This window comes from Hoplias malabaricus, chromosome 2, assembly GCF_029633855.1.
Source record: "Hoplias malabaricus isolate fHopMal1 chromosome 2, fHopMal1.hap1, whole genome shotgun sequence".
NCBI lineage: Eukaryota > Metazoa > Chordata > Actinopteri > Characiformes > Erythrinidae > Hoplias > Hoplias malabaricus.
In genome coordinates, this window is record NC_089801.1 from 31,302,743 (window position 1) to 31,322,640 (window position 19,898).

At 38.6% G+C, this 19,898-nt stretch overlaps 1 protein-coding gene across 1 annotated transcript in view; it reads right to left on the bottom strand.

The window, feature by feature from the left end:
* si:dkey-34e4.1 (carboxyl-terminal PDZ ligand of neuronal nitric oxide synthase protein) overlaps window positions 1-17,130 on the bottom strand; it is a 55,032-nt gene extending 37,902 nt beyond the window's left edge. Inside the window, exons 1-2 of the mRNA XM_066661039.1 lie at window positions 16,748-17,130; window positions 12,333-12,404 (exon numbers count right to left, since the gene is read on the bottom strand). Coding sequence (XP_066517136.1) covers window positions 12,333-12,404; window positions 16,748-16,852 — 177 coding nt within the window. The 5' untranslated portion in view covers window positions 16,853-17,130. The remainder of the gene's footprint in view (window positions 1-12,332; window positions 12,405-16,747) is intronic.
* Between the last annotated feature and the right edge of the window lie 2,768 nt (window positions 17,131-19,898).

Below are 19,898 nucleotides of genomic sequence, written 5' to 3' on the forward strand. Positions count from 1 at the left end.
GTGGGCGTGAGAGGGAGAGAGAGAGAGAGAGAGAGAGACTGAATGAAAAAAAGAGTATGTGTGTGTTTGAGAGGGACAGCGAGACAGAGAGAATGAGAGAGAGAGTGGGAGGTGGGGCGGGGATGTGAGTGAGTGGATGATTTGACTTCCAAACAACTTTCTTGGCATCTGAAACACTACAGACATGCTGAGTGTGGGACATAGGCCAACTGCTCTGTGCTGCACTCTTTCAGACTAATCTCTGGCAGTGTGATATCTGTTAGCTTTCATTTCTCTTTGCAGTTGCATTTTATGGTATTCCCTTAACATCCCATTAATTGATGGCAATAATGAACAGTGACATGAACATGTAATACAGGTAGCACTTTGAAAATATAACCTGCAGGTCAAAACACTAGAAACTTTCCCAAATCCCCTGTTATTTACTGTTTCAAGTCCAAAACTGGTAATCCAACTACATTTCCAGAAAGCTTTGTGTAAAGTGAACCCTTATGACTCTTTAATTATGTATAATCAGACAGCTATGATACATGAAGCAGTGTACAAAAGCAGGTCCATTTCCTGGAGGAACATGAAAAAGAATAGCTCATGGGTTGAGCTCATGATTCTTTGCTGTTTGTCTTTAGGAAATACATACTTTTTCACTGTTTAGGATTATATTACATTCTTTCCTGTTATTAACTCTCAAAGTTAGTCAGAATGCACCTCTCAGCTCTACAGTCTCAAAGGAGTTATGTTAATGAAAAGGAATTTTATATTTGTTGTATTTAATTTGAGCCACACATGATCACTTTTAGTTTATAGACAGAACATTAATATTGAATCCAATGTGCACGTTCCTAACATTTCCACATGCATTGTCTTTACAGAGACACTAAAAGGGAGAATGGCCAGGAGCTTCAATGAGAATCTGATGAGTTCCATGCAGACAGGCCCTCCCTGAGGTTCACATGACGGCTACGAATATTGACCTTGGCTTTGACGGGAGTGCATGTTTACATGGAGTATGTGAGTCTGTGTGAGGATGTGTGTCCAAATCTCTTACTATTTCATTATCAACATGGGTAACTGTGTGGATATCTCTGTGTTGACTTGATATTTAGATATTTAACCACTACAAATATTACATACTCTAACTCAAGGTTAAGTAGATCACTGAGGAATCAGAGATTCAGCAGTTTCAGTTACATGTAACTACTTTTAGCTTACAAAAATGCTTCATAAGCTAAAATAAGAACATGCAACATTTAGAAAATTCCTAGAAGTTAACTTGGGAAATTATATAGGCCTATGTATTATGTCATATGTGAACTCTTCATAATTAACAGGATCAATTTGACGTTTTCATGTTAGATTCCAGTTTGATCTCATAATTTGTCAATATAATGTCAAATAAAATACAACAATTAACACTCCCACGTCTTTAATAAAACAATCAAAGTCTTTCATAGAAAAACACAAAAACACATAGTGAAAACTATGGAAGATGGTATGCAGTAGGATTGTTCATAGAACTCAGTAACAACCGTATTTAATATTATAGATATTTTATTAGATTATTTGTAAGGAGCAAATATTCAGATAATTTCAAAGTGTATCTTTTGGAAACTACATGCTATATTGTTGGAAAAAAATATAATATAATTATCTACAGATGGTTTGTTATTGATTATTTCCTGACTTTCATTTAAAAAATACTTATAACCATATTGTTCAAATATGAAAACATATGTGGTGCATAAATACTAGGATCTTATGGTAGAGAAAATATTTAGCATAGATTTCCAAATAGTGGCTTGCGCCTAAAATGCAGCAAATGTTTATAAAACAGCTCAGAAGAAAAATAGTCTCAGTCTAGTCAGGGCGTGGAAGCCTTTCCACAGTAGAAAATGAAAAGGAGAGTTACTTGTATTTAGATGTGTTTGTGTTTGTGTGTGTGTGTGTGTGTGATAAGTATGTAAACCCACATTAGGGATTAAAAAATATCAGAGGCGCCATCTGTCATGTGAGGGCGACAAGTATGTGTATGTGTCAGCCATAAACATAAACAACAATGACCATAAGCTTGGCATTATGTTGATCTGTTCAACAAAAAACTTAAGTAAAGGCCTGTTGAGTCTAGGATTAAGGGCATTTTTTGTATGAACTTGCGGCAGCCAGACACTCCAGCTGACCTGTTCTTTTCACGAAATACAATAAAACACATAAATATAAAGTTATGAAATGGGGGTGGGGGGGTATATTTGAGTTGCTGTCCATATTCTTGGTAAAGTAGTGTAACCTATACCTTAGAAGACCATTAGCTTTAGTGTTTTTAGACTTAGTAATTTTATTCAACATAAAAATGCCACGTGCACCAACGATGATATCACATATGTCATAGTTATTATTTGTATTGTTATGCCTTCATGTCTGCTGTTGACAAAAAAGGTACATTGAAGTGTATGATATATTTCCTTGAAATAATCCAATATTTCCAATTAATTCCAATAAATTCCCATAAATTTCCCAAAATTTCCATGGAAAATTTACATTTTGGAATATTTCCAAAGTTCCCGAGCTAAAGTTCCCATGGAAAGTTACAGGTAATTTACTGGAAATTTATCGGAAATTTTCTACCCCTTTGCAACCCTAGTAGCAAACTAACTACATAACCAAACAAGAAACAAGATAAATTCCAAGACCTATTAGACAAAAAAACTAACAATAAACAAAACACAAAGCAATTCCAGAGCATGGCACTGATGCTAAGCTGCCTGGTCAGTTGCCACATAATCTTAGAAAGATGTGTTGCTCAACATGGCTGATAGCCCCCTATTTTGACAGGAAGGGAGGGTTTGACAGGGGAAAAAAAATCAACAGACCACTGATTCCATTGTTTTGCTTTTTAAACTGTCAAAATAGTACTATAACAAAATCAGGCCCCTGGGAAGTATTGTACGTGGGCAAAGGATATCTGGGTAATCATATTTGTTCTAATTTTATATATCTATTTAAGTTTCAATTTCTGCTGGTTTAAAAAAGGAAAAAAAAGTTTTATCCTGATATTACCTGAATTCACTCTTTGTTATTAGCCAATTCCTTCATTTTTCCTACAATGATCAGCATAGAACAGCATGCACATGCACAAAGGAAGTTAGCAGGCCCCAGGCAGCTTTAGTCACAACTGAAGGCAAAAGGGCATGTGATGAGCAAAAGCAGAGAGAAGAAACAGGGAAGAACCAAAGAAATACAATAAGATTGAAAAGGACAAGAAATGGGCTTGTGTAAACTGAAGGAAAAGAAAAGTGAAAAGAGAGCGAGAGAAGTTCCCAGAGTGTTTATGATGATGGATAGATAAATAGCCTCAAAGAAGTAGGGCATCTCTTGCTTCTCGCTCTCTCTCTCTCTGTCTCTCTCTCTCTGTCTCTCTCTCTCTGTCTCTCTCTCTCTCTCTCTCTCTGTCTCTTCCCTAAAGCACTTTATTCAATTATAAAACAAACTAAAGAACAATAAGATAATGGAGTGGAAGTATGCCATGCTCTCTCTCTCTCTCTCTCTCTCTTGCTCTCTCTCTCTCCTTCTCACTCACTCTCTCTCACACACACACACACACACACACACACAGATAGAGAGAGAGAGAGAGAGAGACAGAGATAGCCTGCTAAACCATTTGAGAGAACTCCACCCTTTTAAGCACCTTTTGTTTAGCCTCATACAGCCCCCGCCACCACCTTACATCTTACACACACACACACACACACATGGTTATAGAGCATGTTTTGGCAGAGAATTGGGTTGCTATGGTGATATGAGGCAATGGGCCTCATGTTACTGGTTAACTCAGTCTGAAGTGACCCTGAAACGTGAAAGAAAGAGTGAAAGGGCAAAGAAAAAAAAAGAGGGAGGATCCCTGCCGCGTTCATTGATGTGGTAGACGGAGACATAGTTGGCAGATTGTTTCAGTCTGTTCCCGAAGTTGTGAATATGGGATAATTAGACACATTTTTCAAGGTGAAAAGCTTGCCAGAAAACATGGACAGCACTTACAAACACCTATTTAGTTCATTTTCACAGCATCCCCGGGGGAGATATTAACGTAAGTGTATGAGTCTGATCTGTTTCTTCAGCACTTCTATTAAAACTGTTGCAGTATTGCTGCTGTAATCACTAAAATGTAGCTTTTATGAGGGGTAATAAATAAGCAGAGTCACTTCTGAATTCACCAGCCTCTTTGGTGTCCACGTTTAAAAGTGCCTGCTGTTACAGAGATGGAGTTTAGGAATGATTACAAAACCACGTTATCCAAAGATGAAATTCCCAAAGTGCACTTGTGGAGAAGGGAGGATCTGGAAGTGTGTTGGAGGATGACGTCTTCTTTTAGTTCTTTTAATTTGCTGAATGTTCTAGCAAGATTAATTAATATTATGATTACGCAAGATGATCCATACTTGCCAATGTTTGTGTTTTGTGATTTAACACACTACAAGCTGATAGGGCTTGCCGATTAATTATTCTTCCAAGAATTTTCATACATTGCCACACGTTTGTTTACTGTATTGTGGTCTAGTGCCAAATTAATGCTCTTTAATAATCCACTGGTTTAAAAATGTATCAATACCAGCAAAACAATCCAAACCACCAATTAGTTAAACAAACAGGAATACATATGTTTATACATCTGAATGAAATGTAACCCGCTTCTATATCCACACCCTCTACCAAATCAGACAGCTGAAACAATCCACCTTGCCGGATGGGTGGTGTTTGGAAGGCTGAAGGGATTGAGGTTAGGAGTGGTGATGGAGGAGCTCATAGACGTTGGTGCATATAGGCCACCACTCTGCATCTGTCCGTGGGCTATCCCACAACAATGAATCCTTTCTTTCTTTCACCCACTTACCCACCCACCCCCTTCCCTTTTCGGCCCAGTCTACTTTCCTTGTTCTCTCTCTCCGCTTACATCTCTTCTCATTTCTCCTCTCTGAAACCTGCTTTGGGAGAAAGACCTGATATGAGCAGATTAAGAGTATCAAGAGTAAAATCATGATGTATGTGAAAGCCACAATATAGTGTGTGATTTGGTGGTATTACATAGTATGGAAATATGGGTGTGTGGTATTATAATCAAAGTATCATAAATATGTACTCTAAATACTGCCAATTTATACATTACCAGCATTTAATAGAATTGTAAAGACGTCCATTAACAAGATTAATTCATTAAACGTCCAGAACCACTTCATCATGATCAACAGCAGTAGAACTAGTCTAAACCCTCAAAGACAAACCAAAAAAACTACACTGTTACAAAATAAGAACCATAATTATAATGTAATACGGTTGTATGAATTTGCACTGTATCTCATGTAAACAAGGAAAGCAGCAAATACTGTTGAAAAATACCAGGACTGCTCCAATCCCGGCTAAGCATAACTCATACTATTATATTTCTAATAGTTGTTTTCTTTATAAAACACTCATGTGCTCTTCCAAAGTTGACATCATTATGAGCATGGTAGTAATACCAATGAATCTGAAGATTTAAGAGTGAGACATCACCCAATAAAAGATATTCTCCACTCAAGCCTTTGTAGTCTTGTAACAAGCATGTACTGACAAATGAAAAGAGTCTCAACTCTTAACTAAGACTTAAGCTTATTTGCAGTGGTTTTTCATAAGTACAATGGCAGCTAATCTAATGGAACTTGGACACAGAACATGACAGCCCCAAATGGATTTGTGAGAATAATAAAGAAACTTATTAGGAATGTTAGATGTATAGAACTGGATTAAAAATATGTTCTAACCGGTTATATTGGTACCATCTTCTTTAAAATTTCAACTTAAACACAGCTGCCATTTTAAACCCAGAAAAAAAATAACAGTCCACTATACATTTAGAGGAAAGGGGACAATCTCAAAGAAGGGGAGGGACTCCTCCACTGCCTCTACTCATCTCTTTTACTTCTGTCACTGGTGTGGTAGAGCAAAGGATAGTGAGAGTGCAAAAGCCAAACAAAAAGTTGAGATAGAAACAAATGCGACATGATAAAGAGAGACAAAGGGCAGGTCAGGGGCTCCCAAAACCAAGAAGAGAAGAGAGATAGAGAGACACATACTGATGGAACAAAGAAGACTTTGTTTGTCTGTTTGTTTGTTTTTCCTGCCTTTGGGACATTTCTAAGAAATGTACTATTCCAAATATTCTTAATTTAATTTATTACCAAAATCAAGAACTTTAAATTTTAAATATCAGATGAAGAAACACAGCCAGCAAACTAAAATATGCACTGTCCAGCATATTCTTTATCGTATTTCTGTTTTGTGTTTTTATCTAAACTGAACGTTTAAATAAAAGCAGAACATTAGCTGAACATTTCACATAACACCCAAGTTTAGAATGCAGCTACTATTTTGAATTTAGTTCTTAATGTAACTATAGATCCATATAGAATATGGAAGAAAACACTGATGCATACTCCCTGCCGTACCTATGTGAGCAGAAGAGAAACACCCATTTCATCATTAGTCAGCTATGTACATATAATGCCTAAATACATCTAGGCTGAACAGTGTAAAACATCTCAGAAGTATATGATGCTTATTTTGGTAAATCACATGTGCTGAATCTAATGAGTACAAAGCACCATGAAAATCTGCTAGTGCCTGTAATGAACGTAGCTGACCATGCCCTTCCCTGTAAACAATTTTACAGGATCTATAATTACATTTAGAACTACAGTGAATTCAAAGTAGTAGCTGCATCCCGTATTTATAAAAAAATGAAAGGAATAGTCACTTGCATAAACGGACATACTTTTAATTAAATTTTATAATCTATAATTATGCTTAGAAGTACAATGGAATGTAGTTACATGCCTTATTTGTAAAATGTCTGTAAGATACTGAGTGATAACCGGATACTTCTAGTATCATACGCTTTACTTAATCAGTACTTATTTTATCTTATGGATTAATTAACAGGTACTTACTCTGTATTTACCCAGTAATTAGCAGGCTGTAATTTAAGTGTTACCTCTTAATCGTATAATCTTAAATATAAATATAATCACAAGAAAGTTAAACGCTGCATGATATTTATTTAATACATATTTCAGCATAAATAAAATGTAATCTACATTCTGAACACAACAGTATCACTACATAACCTGTGTTAAAATCAATACATAAAACCATTAACACATCACTAGACTGTGTAAAGAGAGTAAATTATTGGAGGAAGTTTTGGTCAAACCTGGTAATAAAACTAAATAGTTGATAAATTCCTACACGGGTTAATACATTAATTTTGACAACTCTACTTATACTCATAAAGTAGCAAACCTGCCAATAGTCACCACCCAGTCACTTGCTCTGCAAAGTTATTGGTTGCAATGGCTAGGTAAGCAGGTGGTGCTTAAGTGGTGACACAGTTTAAGACAATTTGCATGGACTGTTTTTTTTTTGTTTTTGTTTTTTTTTTTTTTGTTAAAAATACCTTCTTGTTCTCTGGGTAATTTAGTAGCAGCCCTGAGCAGGATTTGCTAAGTTGCTCATGCGATAATTATAATTTACTAAAAATGAATATGAAATATGTCAAAACATAATGAAAGAGAATCTGAAATTACATTACCTTAAATAATTGATGGAAAAGTTGAGGTGTATAGAAGTTCTGAAGTCATGAAGAGCTGACTGTGGTCCCTAACACACTTCAAACATAACAGGTTTCAAAACCCCCTTCACTAGGCAAGAACACTTTTCAATACAATCAAAGACCCATGATGCAAGCTATGCAATATTTAATATGCATCACACAGGTTTTACATATGGCTCACTCCAGAGGGATGAGGCCATAATAGCATTTCTCATCTATCATTTAAAAGCTGAGGCATGCAGACCCACAGCCCTTGGTTACTCAAAGCTTGGCTCGAACAATCAGATCCGGTGAGAAATGAACTCACAAAATAATTAAAGCCTCTCCATTATGTGTCTGTGGAATATTCCCATGCTGCCGATGGCACTTTTTTCCTGATGAAATTAACTGAATTACAATGGACTGACAGTGAGAGAGGGACTATAAGGTGTCAAAAGCTAAGAAAAGAAGATAAACATGCAAGGTTATATGGTCAGACAGGAGCACTTGCTGTTTATTCCACTGGGAATGGGCTACTTTCCCCAGCTATTTTTAGCTCTAGATCAAAAGGCAGCAAACAAGGACGTGCCATTCACATTTAAGTGCAGTTAAGAGCAACTTTGCCATTTGAACCTTCACCCACAGAGCCACTAAAGATAAACCAAGGGAGAAAGAGAGAAAGAAACAAAGGGGGATCAAAGCTGCCACTGCATTCTCACTTCTGCACAAACTGACTGACATCCATAAGCCTCTGAGTAACAGAAACAGAGAAATGCACACACGGCTTCTTCCTTCTCTCCTGAGTTTTCAAAGAACTTAACGAAATCACTGTCAGAGATCTGTACCGTCTGTTTACTCATGTTTCTGAGAAACCGGTAAGAAACTTTAAAAAGGTTTTCCACCAGTTTTGCAAACTTTCTGCATAATTAAAGAGACGTTTAGAGTACTTTGATGTGAAATGCTCTGTTCTAGAGAAACTTACACAGAATTGTTCACAGTTCTGATGTTAGTAACCAGACTTCAACATCTCTAAAAGCTCCTCACAAAAAGCTTCCCACATGAAATGATTATGAAAATCCTGCCTGATGACGGAGATGTTGCAAACATGTTGTTAACCATATTTTAACATTATTGTACCGTAATCAAAAATATGTATAAACTATATGTATATAGTTTTGTTGTCTAGTTCCTATCACTATCATGACATAGAAATCAGGCATAGACTTTCAAATTTCACATTAAATTAGCCCCAAATACTAGTGCAAGCTAGAGCTGGATGATATGACAAATTTATATCACAATATAGTTCTTAATTTCAGTCAATACAATATAATTCCAATACCGATATGAACAATAAAAATGCCACAGAAAATCTGCCAAGAACAGAGTGCAATGAACTGATGGCAGTGCCCTGTAATGTACATCAGTCAGTGATGCTGTAAATTATAAATACTTAAGTATTGAAAATGTGTAATCATTCATTCATTCATAATCTGTAAGCGCTTATCCAGGTCAGGGTCGCGGTGGGTCCAGAGCTTACCTGGAATCATTGGGCGCAAGGTGCACCCTGGAGGGGGCGCAAGTCCTTCACAGAGCAACACAGACACACACACACACACCTACGGACACTTTTGAGTCACCAATCCACCTACCAACGTGTGTTTTTGGACTGTGGGAGGAATCCAGAGCACCCAGAGGAAACCCACACGGACACGGGAAGAACAGACCAGACTCCTCACAGATAATCACCCGGAGCAGGAATTGAACCCACAACCTCCAAGTCCATGGAGCTGTGTGACTGCGACACTACCTGCTGCTCCACCGTGCCACCCATGTGTAATCATGTCAGTGTTATTTAAACGTTTACATTGTGAAATATATTGATATTGAAGTATTGCCCTAGTGCAAGCAATAATGAAATTCCATTTAATGCTTTTCTAAATGTTCACCTAACCCAATATAGTCATGCATAACACCAACGAAATAAGGCTTCACTCTAAACTGTGGAGCAATGGAACTCCATCCAATAGCATTGGAGTTTTATACATAATTTTTAACATTTTTACAATATTTTTCTATTACCTTCATAGGCATAAATATTGGGTCTGTCTGTGCTGCAGAACTTTTTCGCACTGTTTGAGCATTCAGATCACTGTGCAGAGACACACACACACACACACACACACCCAGAGGAGTTGAAATTCAGAAGCTTCTCTGCATACCTAAAATACTTCCACTGCGTTCCAATGAGCTCAAAAGACCTCATTTACCCACCAATAATTAAAGCAACAGAAAGTAAGAAATTGAGAAAGAGGGAGGACTGGAGGGACAGGCCAAACGTTTGATACCAGATACACACTTTCATAAGCCCCTGTTGTTTAAGAACAGGACAGGCACAAGCTTAAAAAATGTGCAAGGCACACATTTTCTCAGAGGGATCTCAGTAACCTAGAAAACATCAGCAGAGACAAACATCATTAAACATCATTAAATTAAGCAAATCTGAGGCCTGCAAACAATTTGGGCTTAGGCTGTTTTCTTCATTTTCACAGACCTTGAAATGTTGCAGTTATCTCCAGCAGCAACAAAACCACGGTACAGTAAAATCTTACTGAAAAATGTGCTGAAAGTGTGAATATTAAATATGACAAATATATTTGCGTTTGTAAGTGGAAAAAATTACTGAAACCATATTAAAGACACACAACAACCAAAACTGTATAAGGCCTATTAATGTTTTATGGCTATATTTGCCAATCTTATTTATGCTTTTTAATGTATGTGATAATGCTTACTAGAGCATTAGAGATCTAGAACTAGAGATTTCATTCTAAACAGAACTTAGATGATAAGATACAATACTGTGAACAATACTGTTATTACCAGTAATAACATAACTCTTATTGACCATGTTCCTTGATAAAAATAGATGAAGCATAGGAAAGGCATAAAAGGTACAGAGGTGTAGGAGAAATCCCAGACCCAAGGCCTTCTGATATTCTGTCATCCTCTTTGAAGCTAACAAGCAACACACACACACAGCAATTCCTGCTCCAGAGACATGCGATCAAGCAGCAAATCCAATCTAATTAACAGACAGAGATGTCCTTTATTCTGAACTCCAAGAGAAAGAAACATGGAAAAGGAGAAAAGGATATAAAGATATAGAGATATGAGTACACAGACACACTCATAAATCTCATACTTTTTAGGCTTACAGAAAGAGACATTTTCAGAACATTTCTGCTTCCATAAGGTTCCCTACTGGACAGAGCCCAAAACTAGGGCCACTCTATTCTCAGCAGAGATTATAATTTGTGTCTATTGTATTGTAATCTCTTTTACTCCTCATTATGCTGTGTGCTGAATATGGATTCTCAAAAATAAAACTACACATACAGCAAACACCCATTAACTGTATTAAGCTGTCAAAGAGTAATGCCCAGGGCTAGCAATATGCACTGGCCACTAGGGCAACCAAAGCTAATGGTGAGCAAAGTGAGGAATAAATGGCCAGAATTATGGAATAAAAAAGAAGTATATTTCACATTTATATGTTGTATTTATAATTTAAGGGGACATATTATTTAAAAAACACATTTTTTATTCATTAGCAAATGCATTTGGGGACCTGGAGCTCACTAACCCACAAATGGTGCTGTTGTGTTTGATCCTTGGAGTATTTTGTCCAAAGCATGTCACAGACATTTCTTAAGACCCCAGATCTGTGTTCACTTGTGTGGAAAAAAGTAGAATATGCCCCTGTTAATATGCATTCTTCAGTCCCAAATAACTGTCAAGTGTTTCTTTTTGTGAATGACTGATTTCATTAATAGAAAGAAAATTATTTAGCAATTACATAAATGCATTATTTTTGACATGATAATAAAACACAAAAACATTCAGGGAGAACACAAAAAAAAAGCCAAAAGTCCCAATTCCATTTTAGTCCCAATGAGTATCCCAGTTCCATGCTCATTATAGCTGTCAATCCATGTTTTGTAGTAGATTCAGGGTATTTTGCAGTAAACTTTGAACAGTAACTTTCACCTATTTAAAAGATGGTGTAGGAAAAACTTCTAATTGTGATTCAGAAATAGAGGGATTGATAACATACAAGCTGCTACGATACGCAGCCCTACACACAACTGGATGTTTTGCAGACATGTCAATGTTTACATGTGAATACAATACAGCTGAACCTCACTGCACTTGAATATCTACATTCAAATCATTCTTACGTCTTCATGTCTAGTTTCTCTGCTGATTGGGTAAATGCATTATATGAATTAACAGCATTCACTCTTCTGGGAATGCTTTACACTAGATGTGGGAATATTGCTGTGATATGCTGAGGTTGGATGAGTTCTGAATCAAAAACACCAGTCCAACTTAACCCAAAGCTATTTAATGGAGTGGCATCACTCCAGAGAATTCAGTTCTATTGCTGCAAACCAATACTGGGAGGCCCTATACATGATATTTAGTTTAATGCATGGTGACCTTACCACGTTCCATGTGATTTAATCTATTCTGTGAAGACTATACACAAGCTGTACATGCACAGTTAATGTGTCCACAATGCACTTAAAGTAGCAGAATAAATCATAATTATAAGGTGTAGCTTGCATATTATTTATGCAGTATGTTACGTTCAGAGAATAATTTGTGTATCTACAACACAGCACACAAAGTCCTACTAGAGGTATATACTTACTCTGATTCTCCTCATAGCAGCAACAATCTCCATACGACTATTGGGTCTTGGGACATCCAGACTACCAACATACTGTAAAACAAATATATAAATATAAATTTTAGACACACATACGGTAGTGGGTGTCAACATAACACATACACAACATGCAAATGTTTAATGTCTACCTTCTTCCAAATAACCAAAATCCAAAGCAGATATGGATAAATGAAACCCCTTGATCAACTTCATCAGATCTTATGTCAGTGGTCAGCTTCTAACTCCAGAACCACTATCAGCTGAATATTTTTTCAGAGCTGCACAGTCACAGCTCTGCACTGAGATATCAAAATGTCACAATGCACTGTTACACCCCTTATATAACACACAGAGCCTTTTCTATTCAGTTGTATGTCTCAAGTTAGAAAGTAATACCTCTAATATTTCAAAATAAGAGACCTTCAGACAATTCATGCCATGACAGCAAACTTTTAAAAATAAATCTATTTTACCACTTTGTTAAGGACCAACAAAGGCCCTGACATAAAGCACACTGTCAAGTTAAGGCTAAATAGTGGTTGAGTCAAAAGCCTTGTCCTTGAGAAGAAAGGAAAAGCATAGCCTCATTCTGTCAGCTGAAGACTACATTCAGAGGATCTCCCATAATACCATATCTTTCTTGTTTTGGGATATGGGGGTATGTGGGAACGGAGTCTTAACTAGTCAAGTCACTATTATCATGCATTTTAGACTGTTTTATCTATAAACAGGACAGTGTTCAGTCACTTTTAGGATGATACTTCTGAGGTCTGCAGGACAAATACAATTTTAAACAGATCCAGCATGATCTTCCCTTACTCGAAATGTTTTAAGTATAACCTCCGGCAAAGCGAGACTGGCCTTGGATCAGCACGGAACTGCAATTTCTCCCTGTGATAAAACTTTAAAGGAGGCAAAGCCGAGCAGGCAGCTAATGCTGCTTTTGCACAGAAGACGTCTCCAAGTTAATCCTCCATCGCAAATTTGAGCTATATAAGGCCCCTTAGGTTGCTGAAAATATCTGGCTTAGAGGTTCCCCAGGCACTCAGCAACATCTGGAGATTTATAAAAAGCAAGGTACTCAGCACTAATATCAGTGTATGTGAACATCGAACAGTACAGACTCGGTTTAGCAGCAGTAACCAGCAAAATAATCTGCATTATATTAAGACACTGACAACCTGGCTTCCAGTTTATTCTGTACAGTGTACATTTAACAGTGGGGTCTTTGCACATGATTTGTGTATCACTTTACATTCTTGGTCTGTGTGCCACTAATGGTGCTTTTCCACTGCATGGCACCTACTCTACTCGACTGTACACTACTGATCCTTTGAATCTCGTAGGTTTTCCACTACAATGGCTTCCACCAAAATGTAGCTGAAGACATCATAAAACATGGTCTCTAATGGGAACCAAAGGCTTTGGAAACCTCACCAATGGCAGTAGTACTGTTAAGGGTTGTTTCATGATGTTTGGGACTGAACACCGCTCTGTGCATCAATTTAAACTGATCAGAAGAGTTTTTTTATTTATTTACTTACTTTCCCACACCGTCCAACTTTTGGATGCTTTCATCAACCATAAATCCAACGAACTTGTGGACCAATGTGGTCTCTACTGTAACTTAGAGATTTTACAAATGACTATTTTGTGTTGGATGTCTGCATTTTGTCATAACTGACAAGTGTCCTTGGCCAGTCTGCACTCTGCAAGTTTTATACATCACGTTTTAGTGTCCAGTTCCACGTACTAAATTTACATAATAGTAAAGCAGACCATGCAGTGGGCATGGGGTATTAAAAAATACATGATGCAGACATAAGCCCTTTATGTCAAATTTTTCTGGTGCTCCTGCTAAGGGTCAAACACAGTCTGCATAATGGACTTGGCAAAGGTTTTACACCAGTTGCCATCCTGTCACAACCCAGCCATTCATCCACACTAAGGACAAGCACTAGAAGCACACCAGCAGATGTAGCCCCAGTGGCTGGGAAGCTCACTAACACACTCCTACTAGTGGGCAATTCTGCATCTTTAATCCACCTGCAAATTTGCATTTTTTTGGACTGTGGGAGGAAACTGGAGTATTCGAAAGGAAAGCCTCACAAACACAGGTAACACATAAACTCCCCTCAGACAGGAATTGAACCCAGGACCCCAGGCACTTGAGCTGAGCGGTAGGCACAGACAAACCTAAGCTTTAATAAACATTTCTTGTAATAGGCATCACCTCTCATGCATCTTCAAATTTTATATAATATCATGTGACACTGATATATTTCTGACATCAGGTTCTCCAGACACTTTCTGACATGATATGACAGACTTTGTAGCTCAGTGTTTGTAACAGTGACATAACACTGCTAAGTCAGGCTAGTTGAACAAGTACGCACTTCCCAGTGCCCTTAAGTATAACAAATATCATATCATCAGCATCATGTTACTGTGATACACACAGAGCTACAAAGAAAAATTTAATTCACCCAACAAAGTCACCTCACCCAAAAAAATATCACACTACCACCCAATCCCCTCTGACACAGGTCGTATGTCAGATGTAGCTTTTATAATAGATAAAACCTACTGGAATAAGCCTTCCTTAAAGTCTAGCGGTTTTGCCTAGCTTCTGTAAGTCTTATGCTGCTTCATAATCACTTCTCCATAGTGAAGTCTCACTGTAGAAAAATATGCCTACACAAACATGCTTTTTTAATATGGCTAATGTGCAGCTGGCTGGGTTTCAAAATCTTGCCGGTGTTTTGTGTTAAGAGTTCTGTCACAGTGTGCCATGTTTATTAATGATTAGCCCTGATCTGATATCATACAAGAGTCTATGTACTCTCTCTCTCTCAGTGGGGAACGAAGATAAAAAATTCTTTTAAGCAATGTTGTTATTAACTTTCTTTTTTAATCTTCTGTGTGGTACAGATCTCAGCCAGCATCGTCCATCTTCTTATACAGAAGGCCCACACAGTGGGGCACTTGGGAACAGCCTGTTTTAAATTCTACCTCTAATCACATTGTAATAGCTAAATTATACCTACATAAAAGGCCTGTGGTATTCAAGTGACCTCTACTGTTACAACATTTCAGACACAGACTGGACCTTCTTTTTAAATTGGTCTAGTTATAAAATGCATAGAGAAGGTAACACAGAATAATATACACTGGAATAAGCCTAGTCTGAGAGAATGAATTTTCTTTTATGTGAGTATGTGAATGAAACATAAGGGTTCACAGTCCATCTGTATCCATGTGTGTGTGTGTGTGTTGGATTACCTATATAAAATGTTAAAATACATACTGGGTTAAACTTCACTTTGCTGGCTGTCAGTGTAGCCAAGGCTACGTGTAGAAAACACTAAAAACCCACATATTGAATAAATCATCCTAAAAGCCTGTAAGCTACTCCTTACACATGAACAAGAATATCATGCTATGGTTTGTGGCAAATTAAAAGTTAAAGCAAATGTAAGTCCAGGAACCCAGATAACATGCAGGGCATCTCAAAGGAAAGTCTCACTGACAATTTCAGTTCACCCAATATTCCTTTTTACTCCAAATGTAACTGTGTTTGGTGTTTGAAGTGCTGTACTTTCATTCTGCAAGTGATATGAGGCTGTTGCAGCTGACGAGAAATGGAAAATACTGCGTGGCACAGATGTCTGTTAAACTACACTCATAACATAGAACAAAAATACTGCAGAATATGCACAACGCAAGTTATGCAGAAACGGTAGCATTAATTTTCCTGTGGAGAATGTTGTAAATACACCCTCCAGTGAATATCAAGGGTTAAATCTTGTTAGCATGTCCATGTGGGGTTTTGGGATTTTTTTTAATAAAGTCATATCATGACAGAAATAAACAGTGAGCGTCCATGGCTGCCAAATCTGCTCTGAAACTGCAGTGCTTAAGAGACACTATAAAATGGGCAGATACAGACAGCCACGGTTTGTGACGCCATAAACATACGGAACAAATCCTGTTAACTTGCAGCGCAGGGCTTTCGAGCAGCAAGCAAGTGGCACAGGAGGTAACGTAACAGAGGTGGAGATTAATTGTAGATATAGATCCACACATGCTGAAAGAAGGTACAGGTGTACGTGTTAGTTTCGTAAAAATAACGGACTCTGACTGAGAGTACTGAGAGGGATATAATTTGCCATATCAAAATGTCATTTTCCCAGGAGTGCACAGACGTTCGCATATGACATTAGGAAAAAGTTGTATATGTGTCACTTCTTGTACTAGATTTTTATAAATCACTACTTAACTGAGAATTATATATGATTTAAAAAAAACTGTGCGCACGAATGTTTCAGAAAAGCACAGACAAATCTAAGCATAAATTATAAGCCGTCGGTGGACTTGCCCTTTAACGTTAACGTTACCTTGGCTTGGAAGTGTATTCCGTGCTGAAAAGCTTCGTCGTTGTGAAGTGGGACCCGGGAGTCAGCCACATCGTCCACAAGATTGTATCGGTTCCTCACGGGCATTTTATAAAGAAGTCAGCCAGCCCTATCGCCAAAAAAACCGTCTAACGTCCGTCACAGTCCCCCGCAAAACTAATTTTTATTCTTAACGGTTAACCAGCCGCGAAAAGGGCGCGAAAGCGAGTGGTTCGCTGCGCGAGGACACTCATGATGTTCGTCTCTTCTCGGCTCCTTTCGGCGGTGGAGCTTCGGGTAGCTTTTTCAGCACCAAATTAAACGTCCCCTTTTCGTCCCGAAGTGCAGGTGTCGGTTCACCCCGATGTTCTGGTCCTGTTCCTGTGTTCTCAGCGACCAGACACTCTCGGTGAGGGACTCGGAGCTCTTCGCGGTTCTGCTCTTGGTTTTATTTACAGACTCCGCTCTTAGGGCTCCACCATTGGACCAAAGTTCGGTCACATGACGTAGATAGTGTTATCTAAACCCACACGATTTCAGATACGTCCCGCCCTCCTGCGACCTGATTGGTTCTGGGCCAGTTTGGGAATTCATTACCGGCCAATCCCAAAACAGGAATGCAGGCTTTGTCGGAATAGAGGTGGAAAAACAATATTTTGAGGTTTTTTTTTTATATTGAGTGCTACACTATGTCAAAATGTTTCTAGACACCACGGTACACAGAGTTTACATGGCGGATAATCTCCACAGAATAGCAGGAAATGAAATGCGACGATGTCAAATGCCAGTTAGAGGGGTGAAGAAAAATTGATAACATTTAATTGATGACATAAGTACGTTTGGGATGATTTGAACTAATCATTTATATTAGGAGTGGCACAGTGGCGCAACTGGTAATGTCACTGTCATACAGCTCCCAGGTCCTGGGGTTGTGGATTCTAGTCAAGCTCTGTGTGACAGTGAAGAGTTTGGTGTGTTCTCCCCATGTCAGCATGGGTTTCCTCCTTTGGTCCAAAAACAAAAGTTGGTAGATATATTGGCTACTCAGAAGTGTCTGTAGGTGTGCGTGAGAGTGAATGTGTGAGTGTGTGTTACCCTGCCAAGGACTGGCACCCCCTCCAGTGTGTGTTCCTACCTTGCGCCCACTGATTCCAATTAGGCTTTGGACCCAATGCAACCCTGAATTGGATAAGTAGTTGCAGACAATGAATGAATGAATTCAGCATCAGTACACAGCTTCACTAATATTCTTGTGGTGGAATGTAATCATATCCAAACAGAAAGGTGTCAACATCTAGAGTAAAGCCTTTTCCAGAAAAGTAGAGGCTGCTAGTGCAGCAAAGAACACAAATGTTCCCTAACCCACCTTGGTCTTAACATAAAAGACCAATATTCATCTACAAGGTTGTACACGTCTAGAGTGGACAGTAAGTGGGAAGAGTGTTTAGAGAATTCCAGCAGCACTGCTGTGTAGGATCCACTCATACTAACACAGCACGGTGAGAAGGTGGAGGAGGTGGAGGTGGAGGTGGAGGAGTTGGTGGTGAAGTTGGTATAGTAGGAATGAACAGGATGTTGCAGTTGATAAGTGCGAGGATGAGGACGAGGAGTTTTGTTGGTAATGTAGGAGGAGGAGAAAAGAGCAGAGTAGGCTGTTGAGAAGGTAAGGTTGAAGGGTACACAGTATAGGACAAGAAATAAACAATGTGATGGAGGAGTTGGAGGGTTAGGTCATTAAGAAAGATGAGATAAAAGGGGTTTTGTGGAGGTGGAGGTAGTGGAGCAACAGGCAGCGTTGTAGAAAGTGGAGGCTTTCATGCTAAATGTGGTGGTGGTAGAAGAGTAGGTAACAGCTCCAGAGTCTGGGTCCATTCCCCACTTCGAGTCACTGTCTGTGAGATGTATTCTCCCTGTATCTACGTGGGTTTTCTCCAGATGCTCTGTTTATCTCCCATATATTAAAAACACAATTTGGAAGGTGTATTCGCTGTGTGAAATTGCCCACTGTTATAAAAGGGTAAGTGTATGATGCCATGTGATGTGTTGTGTGTGTATTACTGCCTTGCATCTGATGGTTTGAGGTAGTCTTAGGACCCAATGTGGCCCTCTTAAGAGTGGTTACAGAAAATGAATGGTGTTCTTTTCCCCTAGTAAAAATGGAAGTAGATGGCCATCTAGTGGCTGAAATATACAGTATACTCTCTGTAGGAATCCAGATAGGTTTTTTTAAAAAAATGCAGGTCCAGCACTGTGACTAGAGACAATAAAGCAAGGAGGCGTGGCAACTCCTTCCCACTTGCCGTCAGAAGTGGAGCACAATCAAAACAGCTTATTTTATCCCACTAAAGTAAGGCAGCCCACACAAATAAGACAGGAATGACGTATTTCACACTCTGTAAAAGCTAACAGTTTAAGTGAACTCAAATGGAATGCGTAAACAGATCACCTAAAACCGATTACATTTAATAACTCAAACAACTGAGTTAAAATAACAGGATCATGGTGAGTGATGGGAAAGCCACGCCCATATACAAATAAATGGTGCCAGTAGCCAATGAGAAACATGTGAGTTTTACTCATCAAATTCAAACTTCCCTTACTTTGCCTAAACGGATCCTTTACATTTCAATTCTGAGCGCAGTGCATGATGGGTTGGGTTGTGTTCTGGAGCTCTCAAAAGATTACCGTCGCCAGACTGTGTCCAGTCAATCAGGAGAGATGCGTCACACGTAAACAGAAGCTCAACAGGAGATTTTAAGGTGGACTGAGTGACAATAAGAAAAGGTGTTGTAGCATTTGACACGAGCGCACGACAACACGCGGCAATAAACGAGCGGACCAAAACTAAACAAACCTAATGTAATCAAAACACGACCGGTGAGAGGATTGGGGGGGGGGGTATTCTGTGTACTCATTTGTGCTCAGCGAGTGTGTGCCCCCACACACACTGGTCAATTCTTTCATAAGTTCAGTCTTTGTTCTGCTGTTGGTGTAATAGCGGGAGCATTTAAGGTGGAACTTGAAGTGTATTAGTGTACTTGTGTGAGTTTAAATGTGTATAACTGTGTGCTGGATAATCAGCATCAGCACGTGTCCACGTTACCCTTTTCTGCTTCAAAGTTTGGTACTCGCCCATATTTCATCACAGACACGC